At 35.7% G+C, this 26,315-nt stretch overlaps 1 protein-coding gene across 4 annotated transcripts in view; it reads right to left on the reverse strand.

Moving 5' to 3' along the window:
• The window catches only part of G2E3 (G2/M-phase specific E3 ubiquitin protein ligase), a 66,356-nt gene that overhangs the window by 22,526 nt on the left and 17,515 nt on the right, over window positions 1–26,315 (reverse strand). For 3 of the 4 annotated variants that reach the window (XM_086710005.1, XM_086710007.1, XM_086710006.1), the window contains 4 exons: window positions 19,799–19,839; window positions 11,354–11,455; window positions 7,534–7,658; window positions 5,741–5,906 (listed from right to left, as the gene is read on the reverse strand). In XM_086710005.1, coding sequence (XP_086566131.1) covers window positions 5,741–5,906; window positions 7,534–7,658; window positions 11,354–11,455; window positions 19,799–19,831 — 426 coding nt within the window. In that variant the 5' untranslated portion in view covers window positions 19,832–19,839. Of the gene's footprint in view, window positions 1–5,740; window positions 5,907–7,533; window positions 7,659–11,353; window positions 11,456–14,465; window positions 14,564–19,798; window positions 19,840–26,315 lie in introns of all 4 variants that reach the window. The other variant, XM_025919599.2, reaches the window with a different exon arrangement.

Genomic DNA, 26,315 nt, shown 5'->3' on the forward strand with positions numbered 1-26,315 from the left:
GTAGCAAGTGGGACACACACACACACACACACACACACACACACACACACACACACAATGTGGGAGGGAAGGGGTGTGTGGGTGGCTCAGTCGGTTGCCCCGACTCTTGATTCTGGCTCAGGTCATGATCTCAAGGTTCTAGAGATAGACACATGGAGCCCCAATGGTCAGGTTCTGTGATGACAGCTGGAGCCTGCTTGGGATTCTCCCCCTCTCTCTCTACCCCTCCCTTTCTCTCAAAATAAATAAATAAACTTTAAAAATGTGCAAGGGAAGCAACAAGTTACTAAAATCTGTGAACTAAAGGGTTTTTAAGCAACTGTACACAGATACCAAGATCTTAGTAAACAGAGTATATAATACATGAAAGTGTCTAGTATGGAGGAAAAAAACAACATGGGGCATATGGAAGATACCAATAAGACCACTGCAATGATGGAGGAATCCAAACTGAACAAGAATAGTGGCAATTCTCTACATACACAGAGTGAAAAGTTTCCATCAATTTTTAAATGCTTATTTGTTTTGAGAGAGAGAGAGACAGCGTGTGTGCACACAAGCAGGGGAGGGGCAGAGAGAGAATCCCAAACAGGGCCTGTGCTGTCAGCACACAGCCCAATGTGGGGTCCAAACTCACGAATGGTGAGATCATGACCTGAGCCGAAATCAAATTGGACACATAACTGAGTCACCCAGGCACCCCCAATTTTTAAAATATTAATCTGCATGCTCTCCTCACAAAATCCCAATGTAGTGGTCACAAATGATGAAATATGCTTAACCAAATACAATTCTCATTCTATTTCTTCAGTCTGTTTTTCCTTCGACTTTTTTATGTTAATGAAGTTCAGGAATTAAAAAATTTTTTTCTTTGAGGGGCGCCTGGGTGGTTCAGTCGGTTAAGTGTCCGACTTCAGCTCAGGTCATAATCTCACAGTCCATGAGTTTGAGCCCAGCATCAGCCTCTGTGCTGACAGCTCAGAGCCTGGAGCCTGCTTCGGATTCTGTGTCTCCCTCTCTTTCTGCCCTTCCCCTGCTCATGCTCTGTCTCTCTCTGTCTCAAAAATAAATAAAAACATTAAAAAAAAAATTTTTTTTAATTAAAAGAAATTTTTTTTCTTTGGGTATTGATATATAATGGGAAAAACTCCATTTACTATTTCAGTTAAGACTTGTGACAGAATGGCAAAGGCACTGTCAGCTCCTTTACTGAACATGACTCAAGAATTAGCTTTTACTGGGCTCTAATCAAGTAATAACGGCATGTTAGTATTTGTCATAGGTGTCCGTGTGGCTGTGATTTTATATTATATTTGCATAAAGTAGGCCTACACTGTTGTAAGAATATTATTTTAACTTTTTAATGATGGGATTAGAAATTTGGTATTTTCAGTGTTCACACAAAGCCATATGAATACTAGGGTCAAGTCTGAGAACCTGTTTCATTATCAACAAATAATTGAGACAAATCTTAATTGTTCTGAAAAATAATATACTCTTACAAATTAACAAGAGGATACATTTGGTAATAATTACATTCTTTCAAATACAAATTCTTAATGAAGAAAAAACTGTTTTTGTAAAATTGTCATAAAATGTGAACTGTTCCTCATTAGGCAAAGATAACTCTTCCTGATATTTATGAATTGCACTCTCTGGATCCTTTTTTACAAACACTTCTTTGTAAGAATTGACAGAATTTATGAAATTTACCCAACAAAATTAGGCTCCGCCCTGCCATTTTTAACTGAATAATCCTAAATATAAAAAAGTACAAGGCTCATGCAAAAAACAAAAAAAAACAAACAAAAAAAACCCCAAAAAACTACTCAGGTATTTTTCTTTATCTAAATTACATTTTATTAATAATACAAATAAAAACTGATTTATCAGATGAAGCTAAAAAACAAGGCCTCATTTTAAAACATAATGTACCATATTAAGGGCTTTTGGGTCTATGGTATAACTAGGACTGTCATATTTCTTCCCAGATACAACCTAGAAGTCAAGGTTTTGACATTCATCTAAGATTACCTGTAATAATCCTAACTCACATAAAAAATCTCTTTTGCAGACATTTACAGTGGGTGACAGGTAACATTATCTCCTACCTTTTGTTACATTTTTGTCACGTCCCTTTACCCCACTGTTAAGCATGAATATATAATTTCATAATTCTGTTTTTTAAAATGCATACTGTTGTTTCTTTATTTCATTTAGTTATATACATTCCTGATCATCTGATTTACTTTCTTTATCAAAATATATCATCAAAATAAAGATATGTTTGAGGTTGCTTCAGTGTTCAAGTTTGCGTATGCTTTTCTTTTTCTCAGCTTTTCTTTAATTGTCCTAAACATGACTAGCTTCATTTTACAAATATACATGATATTGCTACCAAGTCAGGTTTGATACTGATTGTCCCGACAGTAAAGCATTTAAGCTTCTCCCCAAAAAGGGCTGTACGTACTGCTGCTCTTGCAGGTTTTGAAAACTGTACTTTCCCAACAGTAATCTCTTATGAAAGTTCTGCTTAAGGTTGTTGTTCTATCAGTGGGTTAAAAACCTTTTGTTTTAAGCTTCCCTGTGGAAGACTAAACGCTGTGTTGTGCCACCCACTGCTAAACTCAGTACACAGTGTGACTTAGAGACATAAGTCCTGTAGTATTTCCTGCAATACACTGGCCAGCATCTGTCTGTATGTCTTCACAGAACACTGGCACTCCTGAGGACAAAGTACAGAAAAGTTGTGCACGGTTTCATTTTATTAATGCTTTTTAATTTTAAGGCACTGCTTTTCTCAGGTAAAGCTAAAAAGGGACATCAATATGCTTAATCACTAAGACGAAACAAGAAAATCAGTTAAAATATTACCACACTATACACATAGAAATAAAGAAAATAATAAAGAAATCCCTTAAAGCAGACTCAAGATTGGTACAGTTGGAAAAGCTTTGGGATATTTCACTGCATGTTTGTACAAACAACACACGCTGCTTTCCTTTTCATCCTTAGATCCCAGAAGCTGGCTTTACCTACTGGAGTTTTTGGGACAACAAAGATAAGGCCAAGAGTTCCACGAATTCATGAAGTTCTTCCCCTATCCACTGGCACTATGAGGCAGCAACAGTTTTTAAATAATTAAACCTTGTTCTTTTTCTTCATGTTTGTAGTGTTTCACTGAAAACTTTTTAAATTTAATTTTATTTTATTTTGAGAGAGAGAGAGAACATGTGAGCTGGGGAGGAGCAGGGAGGGAGGGAGGGAGGAAGAGAGAAGAGAGAAGAGAGAAAATCCCAAGCAGGTTCTGTGTCAGCACAGAGCCCAACGTGGGACTCAGTCTCACAAACCAGGAGATCATGACCTGAGCCAAAATTAAGAGTCCGACACTTAACCAACTGAGCCACCCAGGCACCCCCTCACTGAAAGCTAAGAAAAGAAAAGAAAAGAAAAGAAAAGAAAAGAAAAGAAAAGAAAAGAAAAGAAAAGAAAAGAAAAGAAAAGAAAAGAAAAGAAAAGAAAAAAGAAAAGAAAGAAAAAAAGCCATCATTCTACTCTTTCCTCCCGTCAAAACTCAGTAGTGACATGAGGGTGAAAAGGTAACTGGGAACACCTAGGCATTAATATAACAAGAATTATCCATAATGGGCTACTGGTAACACTGTACATGGTTAGACAGTGGGCAACCAAGATGAATTTCAACTGCCCATGACATTAGATTGAGGTATTATTAGCTCTGTGGGCTGACATTTAACATTAGAGTAACAGCATCTTGTCACACCGTCACTCTGACAAAATCCTATGTAGCATAGGATAACTATGCTATTTCAGTTTATGTACTGTGAAATAGCACCGTGAAAAACTTGGATGACAGACCAGTTTCTTGAACTTCACATGTGACTTTAGAGACATAGGGCTTTTTGGCTCAGATGCCTTGGCATCTCACATTGTTTGCAGCAGATTAAGGCTGGATAGTTCAAAAAAATACAGGCAGTACAATTCCACTGAGACCCCTCACCATCTTCTGTGTCTTGAGTCCTTGGTGTTTTGATAGTGGACCTTTGATCTTTGGGTATTGGTGGCACAGGATCTACAAATCCCATATTGTCATAGAAGTTATGAATAGTGCTGAGATTAAAATGTGGTCCTCAGGTTTAAAAAAGATCAATTTCTTTGGTTAATGTCAAGGTCAATCTGGAATGGTCTACTACAATTCTAAACTGCTACATTTCTTTGAGAGAAGATATTTGGGGATGTGGAATTTAATCTTTTCAGGTGCCCCTGAGTTAGAATATTTTCCATTTCAATGACCTCAGATTTTAGTTTAACCAGCTTTTTCTTTTGAATTTTGAGTTCTTTTTAAGTTGTTCTATTCTGGCCTTCTGGTGTACCAAAAGAGCTTGAGTGTAGACACCATCATCAGATCCCACACTCAACTTCTGTGCTTCACTCATTCTATCCACATGTGCTACAAAGTAGGGTCCATTAGGTGCATTTGAATATTCTCTATTTCTACATAATGATCAGGATGGCTTAAAAGATTTGTAAGTTCAAAGGTAGGGGACACAACCCCTGGTGAAACTGCAGAGGGTTTATTACGAGAAACTGTAATTTTGAAAGTATATTTTTTACTGGGCTGAGTGACCACTACTTGAGAAGAAACTGAAGTTATTGCCTATTGTTTGATTCATTCAAGTACTTTACTATTATTAATACTTTTAAGACTGCCTTGAAATATGAGGATTTATAACATCTTTTAACTTTAAAAAGTACTTTTGTGGATAACCTATAATCAATAATAACATTTTATTTTACTAAACAATAATAAAAGCCAAACTTTAATAAAAGCATTAAACTTAAATCCTTTATTATTTGGCATTCTATTAACTGTAACTATCAGTTGGCCGGTTCACACATGTACATTATTGTATATGATGTTATCACTAAGTGAGATCTTTTTAAAATCTTCAAGAATCATCTGAATCAAATAACTGTTCAATTACTTAATGTTATGTGTTGTATGGTATCTACTTAATAACTTGTCATCAAGTTTAACATACACGGTGGCTTTCAAAAAGAACTAATGCTTTTAATTCATTAAACAGTAATCAGTCCCTGTCAAGAAGCTGTCATATAGTGTTGACCACAGTTGTTTCTGTTTTTGTTTTTGTTTTAAAGGCTTCTTAACATTTAAGTATCTTAGCTTACAGTTAAATTATCATTTCACATATCTTGGTCTTCTAAGCTTAAATATGTAAATGAACTTGGGAATTAAATCTGTGTTTTATTCACTGTGAAATACAAACAAAAGCCTTAGGTAAAAACAACAAAAATGTTCAAGCATAATAAAAACTAAAAGGTAGTATTCTAAACTATTTATTAAAATATTAGTTTGATATTCACTTCAAAAGAGTAAATTTCAATACAGTAATTCTTCAGTACAGTATATTTCATATGTAAAATATGCTTTAATTAAGCTGTTTTTAAAAGTTACAAGTACAGGTAAAATACACATGTCAACTCTTTCCAATTTAAAATTCAAATCAGGGCACCTTGCCATCCTCAGTTGGAGGAGCATATGACTCTTGATCCCAGGGTTGTGAGTTCAAGCCTCATGTTGGGTGTAGAGATTACTTAAATAAGTAAGTACATAAACTTAAAAAAAATAAAATAAATGAAATGAAATTCAAATCAGCCAGCAACAAATTTTATATCAGAAAAAGTTTACAAGATATCTTACCTGTAAACAGTCTCTATGAAACCAAGCATTCTTACAACAAGGACTTCGTAATATGCTGTAAGTTGGAATAGGCTCAATATATTCCAAGCAAATGGTACATGGTAAGGAGTCTCTATAATTATTAGATGTAATTATTTGAACAGGTCGATGGTTCCAACAAAATGACCTAAAAATATAAATTATTTAAAAATAACATCTTATAAATTGCAAAGCACAATCAGGCTAGCATTGTAATTTGCATTTAATAAAAGAAAACTCATTTGTATCATAATTAACCTACAATAGACAGGAACCTTGGCACTATAAATCCATCTCACAGGGAGGGGGGATGGGCTAAATGGGTAAGGGGCACTAAGGAATCTACTCCTGAAATGACTGTTGCACTATGTGCTAACTAATTTGGATGTAAATTAAAAAAAAAAAAAAAGAAAAGAAAAAGTAAAGGAAAAATAAATTCGTGGTTGTAAGACATTCATATGAATGGGTATCATTTAAATTTAACTTCATATTTCTCTCTAAAGGAGTGATAATGAATAAAAAGTTGAGAAATACTATTGTGAGATAATGAGAATTTGAAGTTGTTCTGTCTCTACCTCTTTACCTAATAAAGCTTGACTATTACTAACTTTAAAAAAAAACTGGAGAGTGTTATGCTAAGTGAAATAAGTCATACAGAAAAAGACAGATACCATATGTTTTCACTCTTATGTGGATCCTGAGAAACTTAACAGAAGTCCATGGGGGAGGGGAAGAAAAAAAAAAAAAAGAGGTAAGAGAGGGAGAGAGCCAAAGCATAAGAGACTCTTAAAAACTGAGAACAAACTGAGGGTAGATGGGGGGTGGGAGGGAGGGGAGGGTGGATGATGGGTATTGAGGAGGGCACCTTTTGGGATGAGCACTGGGTGTTGTATGGAAACCAATTTGACAATAAATTTGATATTTAAAAAAATCCATTTCACAATCTATGAGCAAGGAGAGCTGGACATTCAGAATGTGTACCTTTTGTTGGTTAAGACAACTCACAGAATTTCAGTAACTAGTATTATGTTGAGAATCCTATGTAATAATATTGTTAGCAACACCATTATACTCAACAATGCACAAAAGAAGGAATTTAAACTTAAAAAATATTTTAATCAAGTAACACATAAAATGTAAGTAAAAACTTATTTTAAGTCACTAAATTTATTTCCTCTTGTATTTTCTAAACTGCAGTTTTATACATGGTAAAAATCCATTAAATAGTTCAAGAACACAAAGACCACAAGAAATAGGACACTAATAATATCAAATACTAAAATTCATAAATTTTGATGTTTAAAGCTTGATTCAGGAAGTAAACATTGTCTGGGGCACTCCAGGGCATAATATTTATTTTTGGACTCCAACAAATTTAAATGCCTTTAATTTACTCAATGAGAAATATATCTGGCCCTGTGGAAGAAAAGTGGATCATAAATCTAAAAACATGACATAAAAATCTAGACTTATGAAAGGTGGAAATTTTTATTAAATATGAATAATTTAAGGGTTCCGTATCATATTCTAGAGTTGAAAGCTGAAAGTGAATATTAATTGTTAAGCCCATTCTACACTGGCAATTTCCAAGACTTTGAAGACAGTGATGACTCCATAAAAGAGGGGAGTATTTAAAACATAAATGTACATATATGTGTAAACTCAGTGTAGCTCTGAAAAGAAATTTTACAAAGGAATTATCATTGGGATATCCATATCCATTTTCTACTTTTCCCTAACATTCATCGTTCATATTCAATAGTTAATTAACTTACGCAAAATTGCCAGTAAATTGGAAAATACATTCTCTCTGAAGTCCACATGGAAAATGATAACTTCGTTTACATCGGGGTGCAACACATCCAATTGAAGCACCAGTTTTCTTGCAAATACAGCATTTCTAGAAGAAAATATGAAAACAGAGATCATAACATACGAAAGCTGAGTACTATAATATGACCCAGGTATAAATGAATATTCTTTGTGGGGAGTCTGAAATTATTTTCATCTTACAACAGCTATGATGATGGTATATTAGAGCAATTTCCTGAAAAAAACTGTCCAACCCAGAAACAATCTAAAGACACTAAAGATTCACTACTGTAACAATTTTTCATAAAGGATTCATCTCCCATCTAACATGTGGATGAGACAGAGATGCTTCTTTTCCTTTCTACCTGGCTAAAATACTTTCAACTAAAGGATTTGTAAACAAAACGGCTATACATTAAAATCTCAAATCTCAGGGCGCCTGGGTAGCTTAGTTGGTTAAGGATCCAACTCTTGATTTTGGCTCAGGTCATGACCTCACAGTACATGGAATCATGCCCCATGTCGGGCTCTGTGCTGACAGCATAGAGTCTGCTTGGGATTCTCTCTCTCTGCCCTCACCTCTGCCCCTCCCCACTCTCTCAAAATAAATATATAAACATTAAAAAAAAAGTCTCAAATCTAATAAAAAAACACATAACTAGGAAATACTCATCAAGGAGAACAGCCGAACAATACTAGAAACCAATCTGTAAAAAAAAAAAAAATCTGCTAGGATCAATCACTCTATCCTAACTAAATGAAAAAAGTGTTAGATACTCATAATAGGTTACATAGTGACCTCCCCCCAACAAGATATGTTCAAGTCCTAATTCCTGGTACTATGAATGTGATCTTACTTGGATATAGGGTCTTTGTAGATGTAAGTTAGTTAAAGATTTTAAAATGAAATCATCCTAGATTTAGGGTGGTCCCTAAATCAAATGACTAGCGTTCTTATAAGTGAAAGGAGAGGGACATTTAAGACACAGACACACAGAGGGGAAAGCCATGTGAACATGTGAAGCTGGAAGCAGAGACAGGAGTTATGGTGCCACAAACCAAGGAATGCCAAAGGTTGCCAGTAGCCACCAATAGCTGGGAGAGAAGCATGGAAGGGATTCTCCCTCAGAGCTCCCAGAAAGAATGAATCCTTCTGACAGTTTCATTAGGAATTTCTGGTCTCCAGAACTATGAGAACAAATTTCTGTTTTAAGCGACCTAGTCTGTGGTAATTTATTATGGTAGCCCTAAGGAACAAACACAATGCCATGGCACTAACTAAAATGTAACACTGGTATATGAACACAAAGACTAATATTAGATAATTCAATCACTACTAAAATACACAGCCGTATCTAAAACATTTTGGAACCCTTGAGACAGCCATTATAAAATGGTCACTGATGAAGGGAGTATGTAGTCTTATTGCTGACCCTGAAGTACCATTAGGTCACTGGAGAATACCTTGCCAACCTGAGGCTCCTCCCATAAACTGACATATGGAACTCTAGCTTCAGGTCACAAATGGAGACAACTCAAGGATGAGGATATTTTTAAAGGTTCACAATATGCTCACAGAGGATTAAGATGTTTTTAGAAAACAGGTATTTCCAAACTGTAAGGAGACCCTTTCAGGTCATATTTCACCACAAGTTCACTAATCATCAGAAGGTTGAGGAATTCTGATACTAATATTCTCACATAGTCCTTAGATAAATGCCACTGCTAACCTTTCGCCCAAGGTTTTCTTTTATGCCCTACAGTTATATCCCACCATCTAGTCCCATGCCTCCTCAACATACTTAAAAATAACTGTTTCCCCCCCCCCTTTTTTTTTTGCTTCAACTAAAATAAAGGTCTTGCTTCCCTTTCAGAATTTCTTGGATGAAATTTCTTATTTTCCCATCATCTTTCATTTTCATTCAGACTTGGCAAGGGTTGGGAGGAGGATATGGAAAAAAGCAAGGGGGATATCAAAATATTATTTTAGTTCTCTATTACAGACTATAGTCCACAACTCTACCTTCATACTTTAAAAACTCTGGTCCTTTGAGCCTAATGACATCTATCCTCTGTTACCTACTAACTTCTCCTGCCTTGAGACTTTGGCCCCTTTCTCTGTATCTAATTCTTGCTATCATTGTAAACAACTCCTACATTGATGAGACAACCTTTCTTCGACTTCTTCAACTATGATGTGTCAATGCTCTTCATCTCTACTCCATAAAAATCATCAGTTCCAGTTATCATTTCCTCTGGACGGAATTCCCTATACTTCCAACCTTCTCATTTTTTTTAACCTTCTCATTTTCTAATTCTCCTTATTTCTACTCACATCACATGGAAACCTATAATTCTTTCCTTGTGTTTAATACAGTAGGTATCACACAGAAGACTCACAAACTATAATTAGATGAACAAAGGGTTAAAGTTTAGACTACAGTAAAACCTTGATTTGTGAGCATAATTCATTCCAGAAACATGCTTGTAATCCAAAGCACTTGTATATCAAAGCGAATTTCCCCATAATAATGGAAACTCAGATTATTCATTCCATGACCCAAAAAAATTCATATAAAAATGATTACAGGATTGTAATATAATACAAAATAATAAAGAAAACACAAAATATAAAGAAAAATAAACAAATTAACCTTTGAAGACCTTCATGGCTGAAGTGAGGGAGACAAGATAAAGGAGGTTTATGTGTAGGAAAACTTCCACTATCACTAACAGAATCACTGCTCTTGGCTCAATGGAAACTTTTTCTGCATGGGGGCCACTGTATACACTCGCACAGATGTTGACTACAGTACAGAATTAATAAACGCTTGTCATATACTGTATTTAATATAACTGGCAATAAGGCAGAGGAGGAAAGGGTCTGTTATCTGCAGGCACCCTGACCTAGAATGAAACAAAGCATTCCTAACCTAACTCTCGTATGGAAAGGCAAAGGACTGTAAATAGTGTTTAGAAGTGACAAAAAAGAACCATGAGTGCCAGTTGTGGGCACCTTTCAACGTTCTGAAAAATCACTGATCTCTGCCAAACACCACGAGCTGAGACAAAGCATCTGAGCATGGGAGACGATCACCTACAATCCCACAGTGAGAGCAAGAGAAGAACCACTGGTTCAGTTGTGATCATGTGACATTTAGTGTCACATACTACTTGTATGGCAAGACATCGCTCATTTATCAAATTAAAATTTATTAGAAATGTTTGCTCGTCTTGGAGAACACTCACAGAACAAGTTACTTACAATCCAAGGTTTTACTGTACTTACCTTGCAGAACATGAGAAGGAAGTGAACAAAGGTACACAATGTCACAGAATGGCCACAAGAGGTGTAGAGATCATAAATTACTGGTCTGCCCAGCTGCGTAATTTCCACCTCAACCCATCATGCCAACTCACTAACTAAGGTATAGGAATGAAAAGTGAACGACTGGGTTGACTCAGGATTAAAGATTTGAAGAATAGCAGAGTAAAAGTATGTTCACAATTCTGATGGTAAGAGTAGTGAAATGATGGATAGGCTGGAATAAAATAAGGATATGAAACCAGCATTGTCACATGTATTATTGAGGGTTGGTTAACCTCACTCTCATTGGAAATATACAAAGTGTTCTTTTAAATTTACTGTATTTGACAAAAATAAGCATTTGAACATAAAATCAAAGTCTTGTAAATTTCCAGTTGGGAAACTGATGGGAAAAAACCTCCCTAGTATGACCATACTTATAGTATTTAGTGTAAAGAGTAAAACAATTTACTTACCAGTTTAGAAGCTCTGTTCACTTCTTTCCTGATGTCTTCTATTAGAAAACCGTAAACTCCTTCTTCTTCTTTACCTCTCTGCCAAATTCCACTTGACATCAACTATAAATATATTCTCAATTAGAAAACAGACTCTAACAAACTAGTTTAGAAATATATGTGTGTGTGTGTGTGTGTATATATATATGAAATGTGTGTACACATATACATATATGTATATATACATGTATATAAAATGTATAAATATATATATACGTATATATAAAACATGTGTATGTGTGTATATGTAGAGAAGATCGATAATGTTCCACTGAAAAATGGACATAACTCAAATTTCAAGCGCCTCTTATCTATAACAGTTATTTTTCATGGTCAAAGTAAGAGGCTACTCAAATTCTTTGATTTGGAAGACACTGTATATTAACAGTTCCTATACCAAACTGGTTTCTAAAAGCATTCCAGAAAATAATAGAAAAAGAGAGAAAGAAAGGAAGGCAGAAAACACCTGTTTGAGAAAAAATAGTGGTAAATACTGTAAGGTGTAAATGTAGTATCAGTAAATGTTATGGAGGTAATTCAGTTTATCAGTGATATTTCAGGCCAACTTGAAATCTAGCTGGATTCTGAATCATAAAAGGAGTATTTACAGGGAAACCTACTGAATCATGGTTAACATAAATGTTTGAATTTTTAAAAATCTTTTAACTTCAGTTTAAATATGTTAAGGAAACATGAATCAAGAAAACACATGGGACTATGAATAAATCCTGGCTTGCAAACCAGGCTCTGTCCTGGAACTTTCTGGAACTCTAGGCAAGTAATTTAGCATCTCTGACCTTAAACACAAAAATGAAAACACTGGACTAGATTGTCTCTAAGTCTCTCTTTTTTTTTTTAAATTTTTTTAAATATTTATTTTTGAGACAGAGAGACAGAACACATGCAGGGAAAGAACAGAGAGAGACAGAGGGAGACAACAGAATCCGAAGCAGGCTCCAGGCTCTGAGCTGTCAGCACAGAGCTCAATGCGGGGCTCAAACCACGAACCGCAAGATCACGACCTGAGTCGAAGTCAGAGGCCCAACCAACTGAGCCACACAGGTGCCCCTATAAGTCTCTTTCAACTCTAACATTCCATTACCATTTATAACATTACTATACTTTCCTGTTCACAATGAAATGGAATCTTTGACGTGTTGAGCCTTGGGTATGCTTTGAATTATCATACTCATTAAAGACAAACAATATAAAGGATATTTTCATAAAATTAAATATATTTAATAATTTAAAAATACTTTAAATTTGTGATTAGAGGATTATTTTAATCAATATAATACATCCTAAACCTAAAAATACACATTACTTAAGAATTGGTTATGGGGGCGCCTGGGTGGCTCAGTAGGTTAACCTTTGGACTCTTGGTTTCATCTCAGGTCATGATCTCATGGTTGTGAGATTGAGCCCCACGCTGGGCTCTGTGCTTGGGCAAGCATGGAGCTTGCCTGGGATTCTCTCTCTCCCTCTCTCTCTGCCCCTACCCCACTCACGTGCTCTCTCTCTCTCTCTCCAAATAAACTTGAAGGAAAAAAAAAAAAGAATTGGCTATGAAAACATAACCCAATTACTAATAAAATAGCTCCCCTGATTCTTCTGCATAAAAAGTAAAATAAACTCTTAGAAAAATGAAAAGGTTTTCTTTGGCGATACAAAATTTAAGACTTCCAACTTACAAATAAACTTGGAATGCCAAATTCAAGTTCCCTTAAATCTTGGTACAAAGTAATTAGGTTCCTAAGCCAGTCCAGAAGTCTATTTAATCCATAGGGTACCTGAGACACAACACTATAGTCTTAGAGAATCACCAAGAAATATGTTAAATGGTTTCTCAAGAAGTATCTAGAGTTTTAACAGGGATCCTGGGGTGGGTATGAAAATAGATGTACATATTTATTGATACTTCATCCTTTAAGAGATGGGGCCTATTTCCCTTTGCCTTGAATGTGGGCTCAGCTTAATGACTCACTTCTAACAAAGAGAATAAATTAAAAGTGACAGTGGTATGGGACAGTGAAGACTAGGTCATATGGTTCTATCTTGGTGTCAATCTATCTCTCCATTTTTTTCTCTTTCTCTCTCTTTTACCACTTCTTCTAAAAGAAGCCAGATGCCATGCTGTGAGTACCCTACAGAGGTACCCAGGAAGTAAGGAACTGAGGCTTCCTGCCAATACGTAGAAAGTACTAAAGTCAAAAGCCATGTAAAGTGAGCCATCAGAGATGGATCCTCTGCCCTCTCTTGCCTTTATATGACTGAACCCATATTGCAATTTATATGCAATATGAATTGCAACCTCATTAGAGCCCCTGAGACAGAACTACCAAACTCAGCCAATACCAGATTCCTGACCCTCAAAAAGTGTTTGAGATAATAACTGTTTAAACTGCTAAATTTCAGGATAATTTGTTAAGAAGCAATATATAACTTACATACTATCAAGAAATATTGTGTCTACTGATGCAACCTTGGCATGCTAAGGTTGTGATATTGCTATTAATATAAGGCACAGACTGAGTGAGGTAAGAAGTTGGTAAAGGAAAGGGGAAACAAATGAGAGACCAATTCTCAGTATGAAATCAGTTTTTCTTTCTTCCAAGTGACCCATAAACTCACCTATTTCCTCTTCCACAAGAATTTATTACCTTCATTCAAAACTTTTTTTTGCAGGTTCTCTGTGAAGTAAAATACTTTCCTTCTATTCCCTGAACCTTCAACAACTCTTTTCTGAGATTTACCACTTGCAACAATGGAAACAAAAAAGTGAAAAAAAAAGATACCACCTTAAAGCCCTAACCATTTTCTCCTTTATTCACTTAGGCCCTAAAGGGTTAGACAAAAATACAGATAATGATGACAGGTCTTCCTTCATACATACCAACTAATTTCAGGATCTTAGAATTTGATAAATGAAAAACCTTATTTTAGATATAGGCAAAATGAGATCCAAAAAGAAGTTAAATGACTTATCCAATTCTCAGAAACCAGCCATCAAGATCTAATTGTCTTCTTTAGAAGAATATCAAATTTCCAGGATTTAATTATAAATTATACTCACCAAACAATAGTAATGTACAGTGAGATTCCATTTCTCATTAGTTTTCTTTTCTCCATATTTATTAGGACAGTCATCATTTTTTCGACAAAAAACACAAGCTAACAGTGAAAAAAGTAAATAGATATAAAAAATATTTTTAAATTTTTAAAATAAAACCTATGGAACTGGAGCTTCTCTCAAGTGAGGTGTTCAATTCTTTCTGAGAGAGCAAATCACATTATACTATTATCAGTAACTTAAAATTTCTAACACCTATTTCTAAACAATAAACAGTGTTTTAGACTTTGCATTTTTTTTAATTTATCTTTAATGATGAATTCCAGTGTGTCGTCAAAATGGAAACTAGTAGGGTAATCACTGAAAATAGATTAGGAAACCCCAAAACACTATCTCCCCACTAAGGCAACATTTAAGCTGCCAAAAACTGTCAGAATCAATTTTTTAGAAACTCTGAAATCTAGTTTTAAAACTTACAACACTTAGGAGAATGCTCAATAAAGAAACAAGCTGGTAAATTCTGATGAGCACTTTGTGGCATTTTAACTTACCTGCCTACCATCCCCCATTCTCCAGCTGAGCAATGGCCTTAGGTACGATGGCCCATGTTCCAGGTTTGGCTTGTCCAAGAGGAGGTGAAATGAACCTTGTTCTTAAAGAAATGTGATTATGTGTTTTGATCTGTGTGGTGGATCCCTGAGGGATGAGCTCAGATGCATGCCCTTGTTTTGCTTGCCTCACAACTTTCTCAGGGCTGGAGTCTCACCATTTGTCAAAAGCGCTTAGACAAATATACTAGCTGAAGCAGCTTGCACCAAAGGGTAACAGACAGGACAAGCAGGTAACAGACCAAAACACCCAGGAAAGAAGAGGCTGGGAAAAGGGGACACAAGGATAAATAAAGGCTTTGAAAAGCTCCCACAGATACCTGGGAATCTAGAAGGACACACACATGCTCAGGACTAGATACATGCTCAGAAAAAGACCCCAGAAACCCTAAGCTTTCACCTCAGGCTGATCTCTATGTAAGCCAATATGAGAAAACAAAGACCCCAAATCAATAACAATTTCAACCTTAAAGAACTAGAAAAATAAAAACATATTAAACCAAAAGCTGGCAGAAGGAAGAAAAAAATAAAGATTACAGCACAGATAAATAAAATAGAAAACAGAAAAACTATAGAGAATAAAAACTAAAGTTGATTCTTTGAAAAGGTCAACAAAACTGACAAAACTTTAGTTAGACTGATATGGAAAAAAAAAAAAAAGAAAGGAAATTCAAAACTTAGGAAAAGCCACAGAAATCAAAACAGTGTTGTAGTGGCCTAAGGACAATGATCTAGATCAATCGGGGAAAAAGAGTCTAGAAATAAACCTATACATGTTATCTATGGTCAATTAATTTTGAACAAGGATGCCAAGATCATTCACTGAGGGAAAGAACAGTCTCTTCAACAGATGTTACTAGCACAACATGATAGCCACATGCAAGGTAATACAACTGAACCCCTACCTGACACCACATACAAAAATTAAATCAAAACATATCAAAGACCTAAATGTAAGCACCAAAACTAAACTCTGAGAAGAAAATATAGGGTGAATCTTTATAACCTTGGATTGGCAGTGGTTTCTTAGGAATCACATGATACCAAAAGCATAAGTAAAAAAGAAAAAATAGATAAATTGGACTTCATCTAAGTTTTAAACTTTTGTGCATCAAAGAACACTCAAGAGAGTGGAAAGACCATCTACAGAATAGGAGAATATATTTGGAAACATATACCTGCTAAGGGTCTAGTGTCCAGAATGCATCATAAGAAATTCTTATAACTCAACAACAAAAATACAACCAATTTAAAAATGGAGCAAACGATTTGAATAAACATTTTCCAAAGGAGATATATAGCCAGTAAGCACATTAAAAGATGTTTAATATCATCTGTCATCAGGGAAATGCAAATCAAAGCCACAATGAGATATAACTTCACGTCTACTAGGATGGCTACAACCAAAATGTCCAAAAATAACAAATGTTGGCAAGGATCTGGAAAAATAGGAACCCTCACACGCTGCTGGTGGAAATGTAAAATGGTACAGCGACTTAGGAAAAATAATATTTTTTGTTGCTTAAAATTCTAAACATAGTTACTATATGACACAACAATTCCACTCCTGGGTATATATGCCAAAAAACTGAAAATGGATGTTCAAACTAAATACTTGAATACTAAGATTTATAGCAGCACTATTCTCAAGAGCTAAAAAAGGAAAACAAACCAAATGTGCATCAATGAATGGATGAATGAATAAATTAATACATTATATCTGTACCACGGAATATTATTCAGCTATAAAAAGGAATGATGCTCTAATACATACTAAAACCTGGATGAGCCTAGAAACATCATGCTAAATAAAAGAAGCCAAGCACAAGAGGTCACATACTATATGACCCCATTAATATAATAGATTACATTATCCAGAATAGGTAAATCCACAGACAGCCCAAAAAGCAGATTGGTGGTTTCCAGGGGCTAAGGAGAGGGAAATGAAAAGTAACTGCCTAACAGGTACAGTCTCCTTTGGGGATGATGAAAATGTTCTGGAACTAGATAGTGGTGATGGTTGTACAACACTGTGAATGTACTAAATGCCACCAAACTGTATACTTTAAAATAGTTACGTGTACTTTGTGTTATATGTATTTTACCATAACAATAATAATTTCATAAAGACAAACTGTAGAGTCAAGGAGATCTGAGTTAAATTTCAGCACCACACTCCTGCTGTGTAATCTTGGACAAGTCACATAAACACTTTATGGCTCTGTTTCTTCATCTTAAAAATGACAAGAGTACTTACCTCAAACTATGCCTTAATAAGGATTAAATGAGATGGTATACCGTAGTATAATTAAAAGGGTGTGGCAGCTAGATAGAGCTGAATAAACATTAGTATTATAATTATCAAACTTTTCTACCTTGTATTTACTTGTAAAGAAAATTTCTAATAACATACTAATAAAACTATGAGAAAATCTTACCAGATGAAGAGAAAAGACTCTGAGAATCTCAAGGTAGCTGACCAATATACGATGAAAGGAGCTTGAATCTCTTAAGTGATTGCATGGAGCAGAAACCCCCTACCTGCTCCAATTCCCCTAACCAATTCACACTGGACTGTAACTTAACCAAATAATAAACTTTTGTTGTGTTAAACCACTAAGACTTCAGCATTTACCTATTACAGCAGCCAGTCTCATTTACCTTTAGTTAATACATGTAATCAAGAATGGATGTTATGCATTGAAACGGTACAACATCTGGGGCGCCTGGGTGGCTCAGTCGGTTAAGTATCTTCAGATAAAGTCATGATCTCACGGTTTGTGAGTTTAAGCCCCGTGTCGGGCTCTATACTAATAGCACAGAGCCTAGGGGCGCCTGGGTGGCGCAGTCGGTTAAGCGTCCGACCAGCCAGGTCACGATCTCGCGGTCCGTGAGTTCGAGCCCCGCGTCAGGCTCTGGGCGGATGGCTGGGAGCCTGGAGCCTGTTTCCGATTCTGTGTCTCCCTCTCTCTCTGCCCCTCCCCCGTTCATGCTCTGTCTCTCTCTCTGTCCCAAAAATAAATAAAAAACGTTGAAAAAAAAATTAAAAAAAAAAAAAATAGCACAGAGCCTAGAGCCTGCTTCGGATTCTGTGACTCCCTCTCTCTCTGCCCCTCCCCTACTAACACTGTCTCTCTCCCTCTCTCCCTCAAAAATAAACATTAAAAAAAAAGAAAAGAAAAAGAAATGGTACTACATTTAACAGTGTACTCACAAAATAGATTCCAGGACTGGAAAAAAAACATCATGAGCTAATATTTAATATTATGAAATATCCCCCCCTATATCTGCCCTCCGTCACTAAAGGTTAGCCATAACTGAAAGCCCTTTCCGCAATCTTTCAAAATACGTCAACTCCCCTTCTGTTCCCATACAGAGTAACTGACCACATCAACTCCAGCAAATTGCCATTTGTTTACAGGACATCTTACACCAGCAGCTCTCATCTGCTCTCATCTTAAATTCTTTCATCCCCGTGCCTGTAATTTTAGCTGTAACTATGCATGCAGCTATCAAGAGGAAGAGAAATACAAGGAATTAGCTAAGACTACAGAATGGGAGTCCTCATGATGAGCACTGGATAGAGCTGCATATGCTATGATGCCATGAACCTGCAGCTTTCCATTTGTCCTCCTTCCTACCTTCACCCAGTAGATGGAAACACTGGATGTAGAACACACTAGTTTTCAGGCATCCATTTTTATATGTAGATTGTTTTCATTTGTATTTGTACTTTGTTGTCTTTTACTTTTAATATTTAAAATGCAGTAACAGTGTTCTTTCTGACTTCACTACATTAAGATCACCTTATAACTAGAGCAAATGATACTAGCTGTATTAAAATAATGAAATAAACACATTCAGATAAGTAAAAAACTGAGTCAATCTTAGGAAAAATATTAGTAATAACAGTAAAGGCAGTATTTGCAGTTAACAAATACATGAAGGTAGTCCATGAATTACGAAGTTTCTGAACAATTAACATAGTTGGTAGAAGTCTGTAGGTAAAAGCAGAAAAGCAAAGTACAGGGAGGAGTAAGAGCACAAATTTCTTTATCAACCATGAAGGTGGAGTTAACAGACACTCTTTATTAGTGATGGTCAAGACAGAGTTTTAAGTACAATACTTTTAAATTGAGAGAACATCAAAAATCAAATCTTACAAAGGGTAAATGAGTGGAGTAATGGCAGAAGAGCATAACTTAAATTTCTCATTTTCCATGGTAGCAAATCAATATATTACTGTTTAAACTAACAAATGAAGAACAAGTAAAAGCAAAGGTATGCATCTATTTGAGACTGTTACGAGCACCTACAGATAAGTCTTCCTTTTCATGTTAGGTTTTGTGTATTGTTTAAAATGGTCTTACCCGCATTTTTCCTTTTCTAAGAAAAAGTCATACAAAAAAGATGAAAGAAATTGTGTTTATTAAATAATGCTGTTTTATTCAGATAAAACGCATACCTGATAAATACATATAGAGAATATGAATAAAATTTAACAAACTGTTATCTTACAGTGGATTTTTCTTGAAATGAATACACACGATATTATTATTTTAGTATATGGATGTATGAACAAAGCATGGACCAAGCAACTCATTCCTATTTTGAGTCAGCACTCTACAAAGTTTTAATATAATAAAAAGGCAAGAGTAGAATATCTTATAAACAATATTATATATTTCAAATAATTATATCTGAAAATGTTTTAAATATTTTACTTACCAAGATTCTGTGAAGCACCGGGTTTATTTTCATTCATTTTACTAGGAAAAATAAGTACATACTATAAGCCATCTTAATTTTTAAAGTTTCAAATTACCCACTTTAATAAAATTTAGTCACTCCATGATCACAAATAAGTTGCATAATCATTTCTTTCTCTAGAATTTAATTTCCTTACCTTTCATACATCTAAACCCAATAGTTTTAACAAGTATGGCAAAGTTTGGGAACATTATTAAAGTTGGAGGAAATGTTTTTTTAGTTGTCAAAAACATTAAGATGACTACTGGCTTTTGGTGGAAAGAGGTGAGGATTGCAGGATATCCTCTAATGTACCAAAAAGACCTACATAACAGTACAGACTTTCAAATTTCCAGCTGGAGCTCTGAACAGGTAAAAAACAAAAAAGACAAAAAGCAAAAAACTAAAAAAACCCCAAAACTATTATAATTACATTAACCTAGAACTGAAGCCTATTTGACACATAAATACAGTCTTTTTTTCCTTGCTATTTTAGAATAAAATGAATTATTTCCAAACTAGAACTCCCATTAAATCAAGAAAATTTGTATTTTATTTTTGTTTATAACTTTACCAAGAATTTGTTCATTGTGTAGGGAAAAAAAAAGTCACACCATCAATAGCAATGCCATTCACATTTAAGTAGCCTACAAACCTTTATCAGACTACATTTGTGACTTGCATTTGCAGGGATTCTATACAGAGCTTTAAGCATCTGACTGCCATATCACTTCTTCTAGTACAACATTCAACCACGTACATACTGAGTAAGACACTGTTCTGCCTCTGTCTCCTCACTCCTTACTAGTTAACAAAGTTACTTATATTCATTACTGAAATATACCTTCTCTAACTTTTCTCTAGTTCCAAAAGATCAAATAGAGGAAGGACATTATCTTTTTTTTCTTTAACGTTTATTCATTTTTTTTTTTGAAAAATGGAGAGAGACAGAGCATGAGTGGGGAGGGGCAGACAGAGAGAGAGGGAGACACAGAATCTGAAGCAGGCTCCAGGCTCCGAGCTGTCAGCACAGAGCCTGACACAGGGCATGAACCCATAAACTGAGATCATGACCTGAGTTGAAGTTGGATGCTTAACCGACTGAGCCACCCAGGCGCCCCTGAGGAAGGACATTATCTTAACATCAAAATTTCACTTTACCAAAAATATATAAATAGCCTACTTAAAATGTTATGAGATTCAAGTAGATAATGTATGTGTAAGCTCTTGGAATTTAAGTAGAAAAGAATTAACTTAAAATGCTAGTCAGTAAATGTAATCTCATTTTACCATTTTCAAACCAATGCTCACAGAGGTTAAATAGTTGTCCAAGGTCACAGAGCTCGTAAGTGGGAATAGACTAACCCATAACTGAGTGACTATGCCACTTCACATGAAAATAATAAAAGGACACAATAAATAAAAGGATATTAAATATCAAAGGAAGGACAAAAATACCCACAAAGATGGCTATCAAATTCCATCAATGCTTTTTTACAATTTAGAACTTAGATTTCATACTGATTGTAAGAACTGATTTCTTATATAAAAAGTCACTTTTGTGTTTTTATAAAAAGTCATAGGCCAAATCTTTTGCATTATTTTGTCTTCAAGCCTTCATTATTTCCTGGTTCTTCCTTACAAAACCATCTGTGCTATCAATACTGGTATTTCTTAAAAGAATCTATAAAACAAAAGAGCCCCACATTGAGCAAGCTTTGCCAATTAAGTGGGTCCAGCCTACCTTTCCCATCTCCTCTCCACACCATTAATGCAATGTTAAAGGAGTATTTTAGTGTTTTTTAGGCTTTTTCTTTTTTAGAGGCACAGATCATACTCTATACGCATACGACAATACTTTTTTTTAAATTATTTTTTTAATGTTTATTTATTTTTGACAAAGAGAAAGACAGAGCATGAGCAAGGGGGGGCAGAAAGAGAGGGAGACACAGGATCCAAAGCAGGCTCCAGATTCTGAGCTGTCAGCACCTAGCCAGATACGGGGCTTGAACTCATGAGCCGTGAGATCATGACCTAAGCCAAAGTCGGACGCTTAACTGACTGAACCACCCAGGCACCCCAACACTTCTTTTTATTGTTTAGAACATGGGGTAGGGGTAGAAAGAGAGGGGGAGAGAGAATCCCAAGAAGGCTCCGAGCTGACAGCATAGAGCCCGATGCATGTCTCAATCCCATGAACTGTGAGATCATGACCTGAGCAGAAACCAAGAGTCAGACGCTTAACTGACTGAGCCACCCAGGTGTCCCAATGCTTTTGATGTTTATACATGTTCATGCAATGACTGCAGACTGCCCCAGTGGCCAAAACTGAAAGAGGACCATAACCTAATTTTAAAACATGTTAAAAGGTGCATGGGGGTAGGGGTAGGGGTTCATCTTAAAACTAATGAAATACAATAGGAAGATAAAATGCCTCTTTTATTAGGACTTCTTTATAATTCAACCTCTGATGATGAATTCTGCTTACCATAAATCCATTCATACATAAGAATCTATTGCAGAAAAGTCCATAAACACATAACAGTTCAGTTAGAATAAACATAAAAATTTTAATTTATAAATGATGTTTAGTCAGTATCCAGCACCACAGGTTTACATTTGAGAGTCACTCTCTACAGTTCATAATTCCTTACCCTCTACCCTCTGTGGGTAAACTGAATCTATTTTTTACTTTTAGATTTATTGTAATTCAGAATAATGACTGAGGTCCACAATACAGACACCTATAATAAAGATATTTTAAATTCTCTCAATGACCTTAATGCAAATATTAATCACATATTACTCTGTATTATGTTTATTTCAATTTTTTTTTTAATTCTTCAGCTATACTGGCAAATGCCCTGAGGGTAAAATTCCCACATCATTCAGCACAGTGCTAATAAATATTTGAACGCAACTGATACATATTTGATACTGATATGATGGGCAAGGTTCTAGACTAAGCTTTCTAAGCGGCTACATCTTCTCCTCCTTTTCCATTTCCCACTACAAAGACCCAGAGCATCTCTTTTTTTATTTTTTATTTTTTTTAAATTTTTTTTTTTTAACGTTTATTTATTTTTTTGGGACAGAGAGAGACAGAGCATGAATGGGGGAGGGGCAGAGAGAGAGGGAGACACAGAATCAGAAACAGGCTCCAGGCTCTGAGCCATCAGCCCAGAGCCCGACGCGGGGCTCGAACTCACGGACCGCGAGATCGTGACCTGGCTGAAGTCGGACGCTTAACCGACTGCGCCACCCAGGCGCCCCAGACCCAGAGCATCTCTTGATGGACAGTGTGATGGAAGTTCTACCTAGATCTTTATAACACACTTAAAGATAACTATGTTACCTTTAAAAAAAAAAAAAGGGTATCTGAACTTTTTGGTTAATTACTAGTCTCAGAACTCTGCACTAAACAAGAACTTTCTCACACTTACAAATAAATAAGAATTAAAAGTGAACATCAGTATCACAAGACATAAAAAAGTATCATAGAAGTATGTACAGAACCATGCTGAAAAGCCTCCAACAGTCATTGGCTATAAACTGATCTTAAGAAAGATCTCCTGGAATTCCTGGGTAGCTCAGTCTGTTAAGCATCCAGCTCTGATTTTGGCTCAGGTCATGATCTGTGTTGGGCTCTGTGCTGGGCATGGACCTTGGTTAAGATTCTATCTCTCCCTCTTCCTTTGCCCCTCCCCTGCTCACACATGTGGTACGCACCCTCCTCAATCTCCCAAAATAAATAAACATTTTTTAAAATGCTATCAGGGTGGCTAGGTAGCCACCCAGACCACTAGGGTGGCTTAGTCAGTTAAGCATCTGACTTCAGCTCAGATCATGATCTCACAGTTCATGGGTTTGAGCCCCATTGCTGGGCTCTGTGCTGACAGCTCAGAGCCTGGGGCCTGGTTCAGATTCTGTCTCTCCCTTTCTCTCTGCCCCTCCCCTGCTCACACTCACTCTCTTTCTCAAAAATAAACATTAAAAAAAATTTTTAATGCTACCAAAACATGTATAGTAAAGACTTTTCCCTAAATATGCCAATATCTAATAAGCACTTTATGTAGTTTTTCAAAGTGTAGTAATATATACTATTCCATGGGTGCCAGGGTGGCTCAGTCGGCTGGGCATCCAACTTCAGCTCAGGTCATGATTTCGTAACTCATGGGTTTGAGCCTGGCATCAGGCTCTCTGCTGTCAGCGTGGAGCCTGCTTCGGTTCCTGTCTCCCTCTTTCTCTTACCTTCCCCAGCTTGTGCTTTCTGTCTCAAAAATGAGTAAGAAGATAAAAAAAATTTAATACACACACACTATTCCATATAGACCTATGGAACAAAACTAAAAAGCCCAGAAATAGATATTTTTCCAGTCATTCAATTTTCAACAAAGGTAACAAAGCAATCAATGGCGAAAAGTCTTTTCAAAAAATGGTGCTGGAAAAACTAAATATCCATATGGAAAATAAATGAACAAATGAAAGGTGATCCATACTTCGCACCACAGAAATATTAATTTCAAGTAGATCATAGAACTAACTTTACAAACTACAACCAAAAAAATTTAACAAAAAAAGTAGTAATTATGGAGTGCTTGGTGGCTCAGTTGGTTAAGCATCTGACTCTTGATCTTGGCTCAGGTCATGATCTCATGGTTCATAAGTTCGAGCCCCACATCAGGCTCTGTGCTGACAGTGCGAAGCCTGCTTGGGATTCTTCCACCCCCTCTCTCTCTGCCCTCCCCTGCTCTCTTTCCCTGTCTCTTAAAATAAATAACGTTTAAAAAAAGAAACGTTTAAAAAAAGAAACAAATTATGCTTCATCAAAATTAAAAGCTTTCACTCATCAAAAGATACAATTAAGAAAGTAAATATGCATGCCACAGACGAGGAGGAAGTATTTGTAAAAGTTGTGTCTGACAAAGACTTACACCTAGAATACATAAAGAACTACAACTCAATAAATATAAAGAAAATAATCCAATTTGAAAAAATGGGCAAAAGACATAAATGGACACTTCCTGAAGGAAGATATATGAATGGTCAATAAACATGAAAAGATGTTCAACATCATTTGTAATTAGGTTAATAAAGATTAAAAACAGGGTGCCTGGCTGGCTCAGTCTGTAGAGCATGCAACTCTTGATCTCAGGGTTGTAAGTTAGAGCCCCACACTGGGTATAGATATTACCTAAAAACAAAATCTTAAAAAAAATTTAAAACCACTATGACAGACCACTTCATACCCATAATAATGGCTAAGATTAGAAAGACTATCAACACCAAACACTGGAAAGGATATAAATCAACTCATAAATTCACATAAATTGTTGGTGGAAATGTACAAAGGAACTTTTCATTCTGAAAAGTTTTTGCACTTTCTTAAACATATACCCAGACACTAGCCTTTGATGCAGGAATTTCACATCTATTTATCTATCCAAGAGAAATAAAAACATATATAGACAGAAACCTTATGCACGAATGTTCATAGCAGCCTTCTTCCTGCTCCAAAGCTGGAAACCCACCTGTCCATTACTAAGAAAATGGATAAACAAATTGCAGTTTGTTGATGAAATGCAATAGTACATAGCAATAAAAAGGTAAGAAGTGTTGCAAGATGCAACAAAACAGATGAACCTTACAGATATTATGCTGAGTGAAAGAAACTACATACCATTCATACCTACATTATTCCATTCATATGAAGCTCTGAGACTGACAAAATTAATCCACCATGAAAAATATCAGAACAGTGCTTGTCTCTCAGACAGGGAAATGACTAGAAAAGGACATAAGGAAACTTTCGCAAAGAGGATCAAAGTAAATAACTGATACAGAGAAAAAAAATCTCAATTGCCAACAAAGGTACCAAACACAACTTTCCTCCTTTCTCTTAACTTTGTAGTTTTCAAGGAATCAACACCATAAGTCCACTGTGCAGTCCAGATCTGATGCTGACTCCTGTACATACAGCTTGGCTGTGGCTTTGCTTTAACACTATCAGAACACTACTTCATTTAAATGTCACCTAGATGCCACTCTTCTTCAAAATCCTTTAATAAATCTGTTTTACCCTACAGTGAGAAGTCAATGGTTCCTCTGATCTTCAATCTCTCTCACTACAATGAGTTAATAAACCTAACTGTATCCCACTACAGTTTTATGCCTGGAGGTTTTAGGCTGATTTTTAGGTTTTAGGAGAAAAATTAACAAGGCAAATGTCACAAAACAAACAACTGATGAATCTGAAAAAAGGCTGTTTTTCAGGAATTCTGTATATATTCTTGTAACTTTTCTATAAGTTTAAAATTATATCAAAATTAAAAGCTATCCCCGAATTGGATGTTCTAAAGACAGCACTTATTTCAAACTTTTGACCAGTTGACAATAGCCTTCTTTCTAATCCCCAGTACCTGAAACTAAAATTTTTGCTGATTCCTGACTGATGACTGCTTTATTTCAAACAGTCTCCAAAACAAAACTTCGGGGG

Source organism: Puma concolor, chromosome B3 (genome assembly GCF_028749965.1).
Source record: "Puma concolor isolate L17-30 chromosome B3, mPumCon1.1.hap2, whole genome shotgun sequence".
In the NCBI taxonomy this organism is placed as follows: domain Eukaryota; kingdom Metazoa; phylum Chordata; class Mammalia; order Carnivora; family Felidae; genus Puma; species Puma concolor.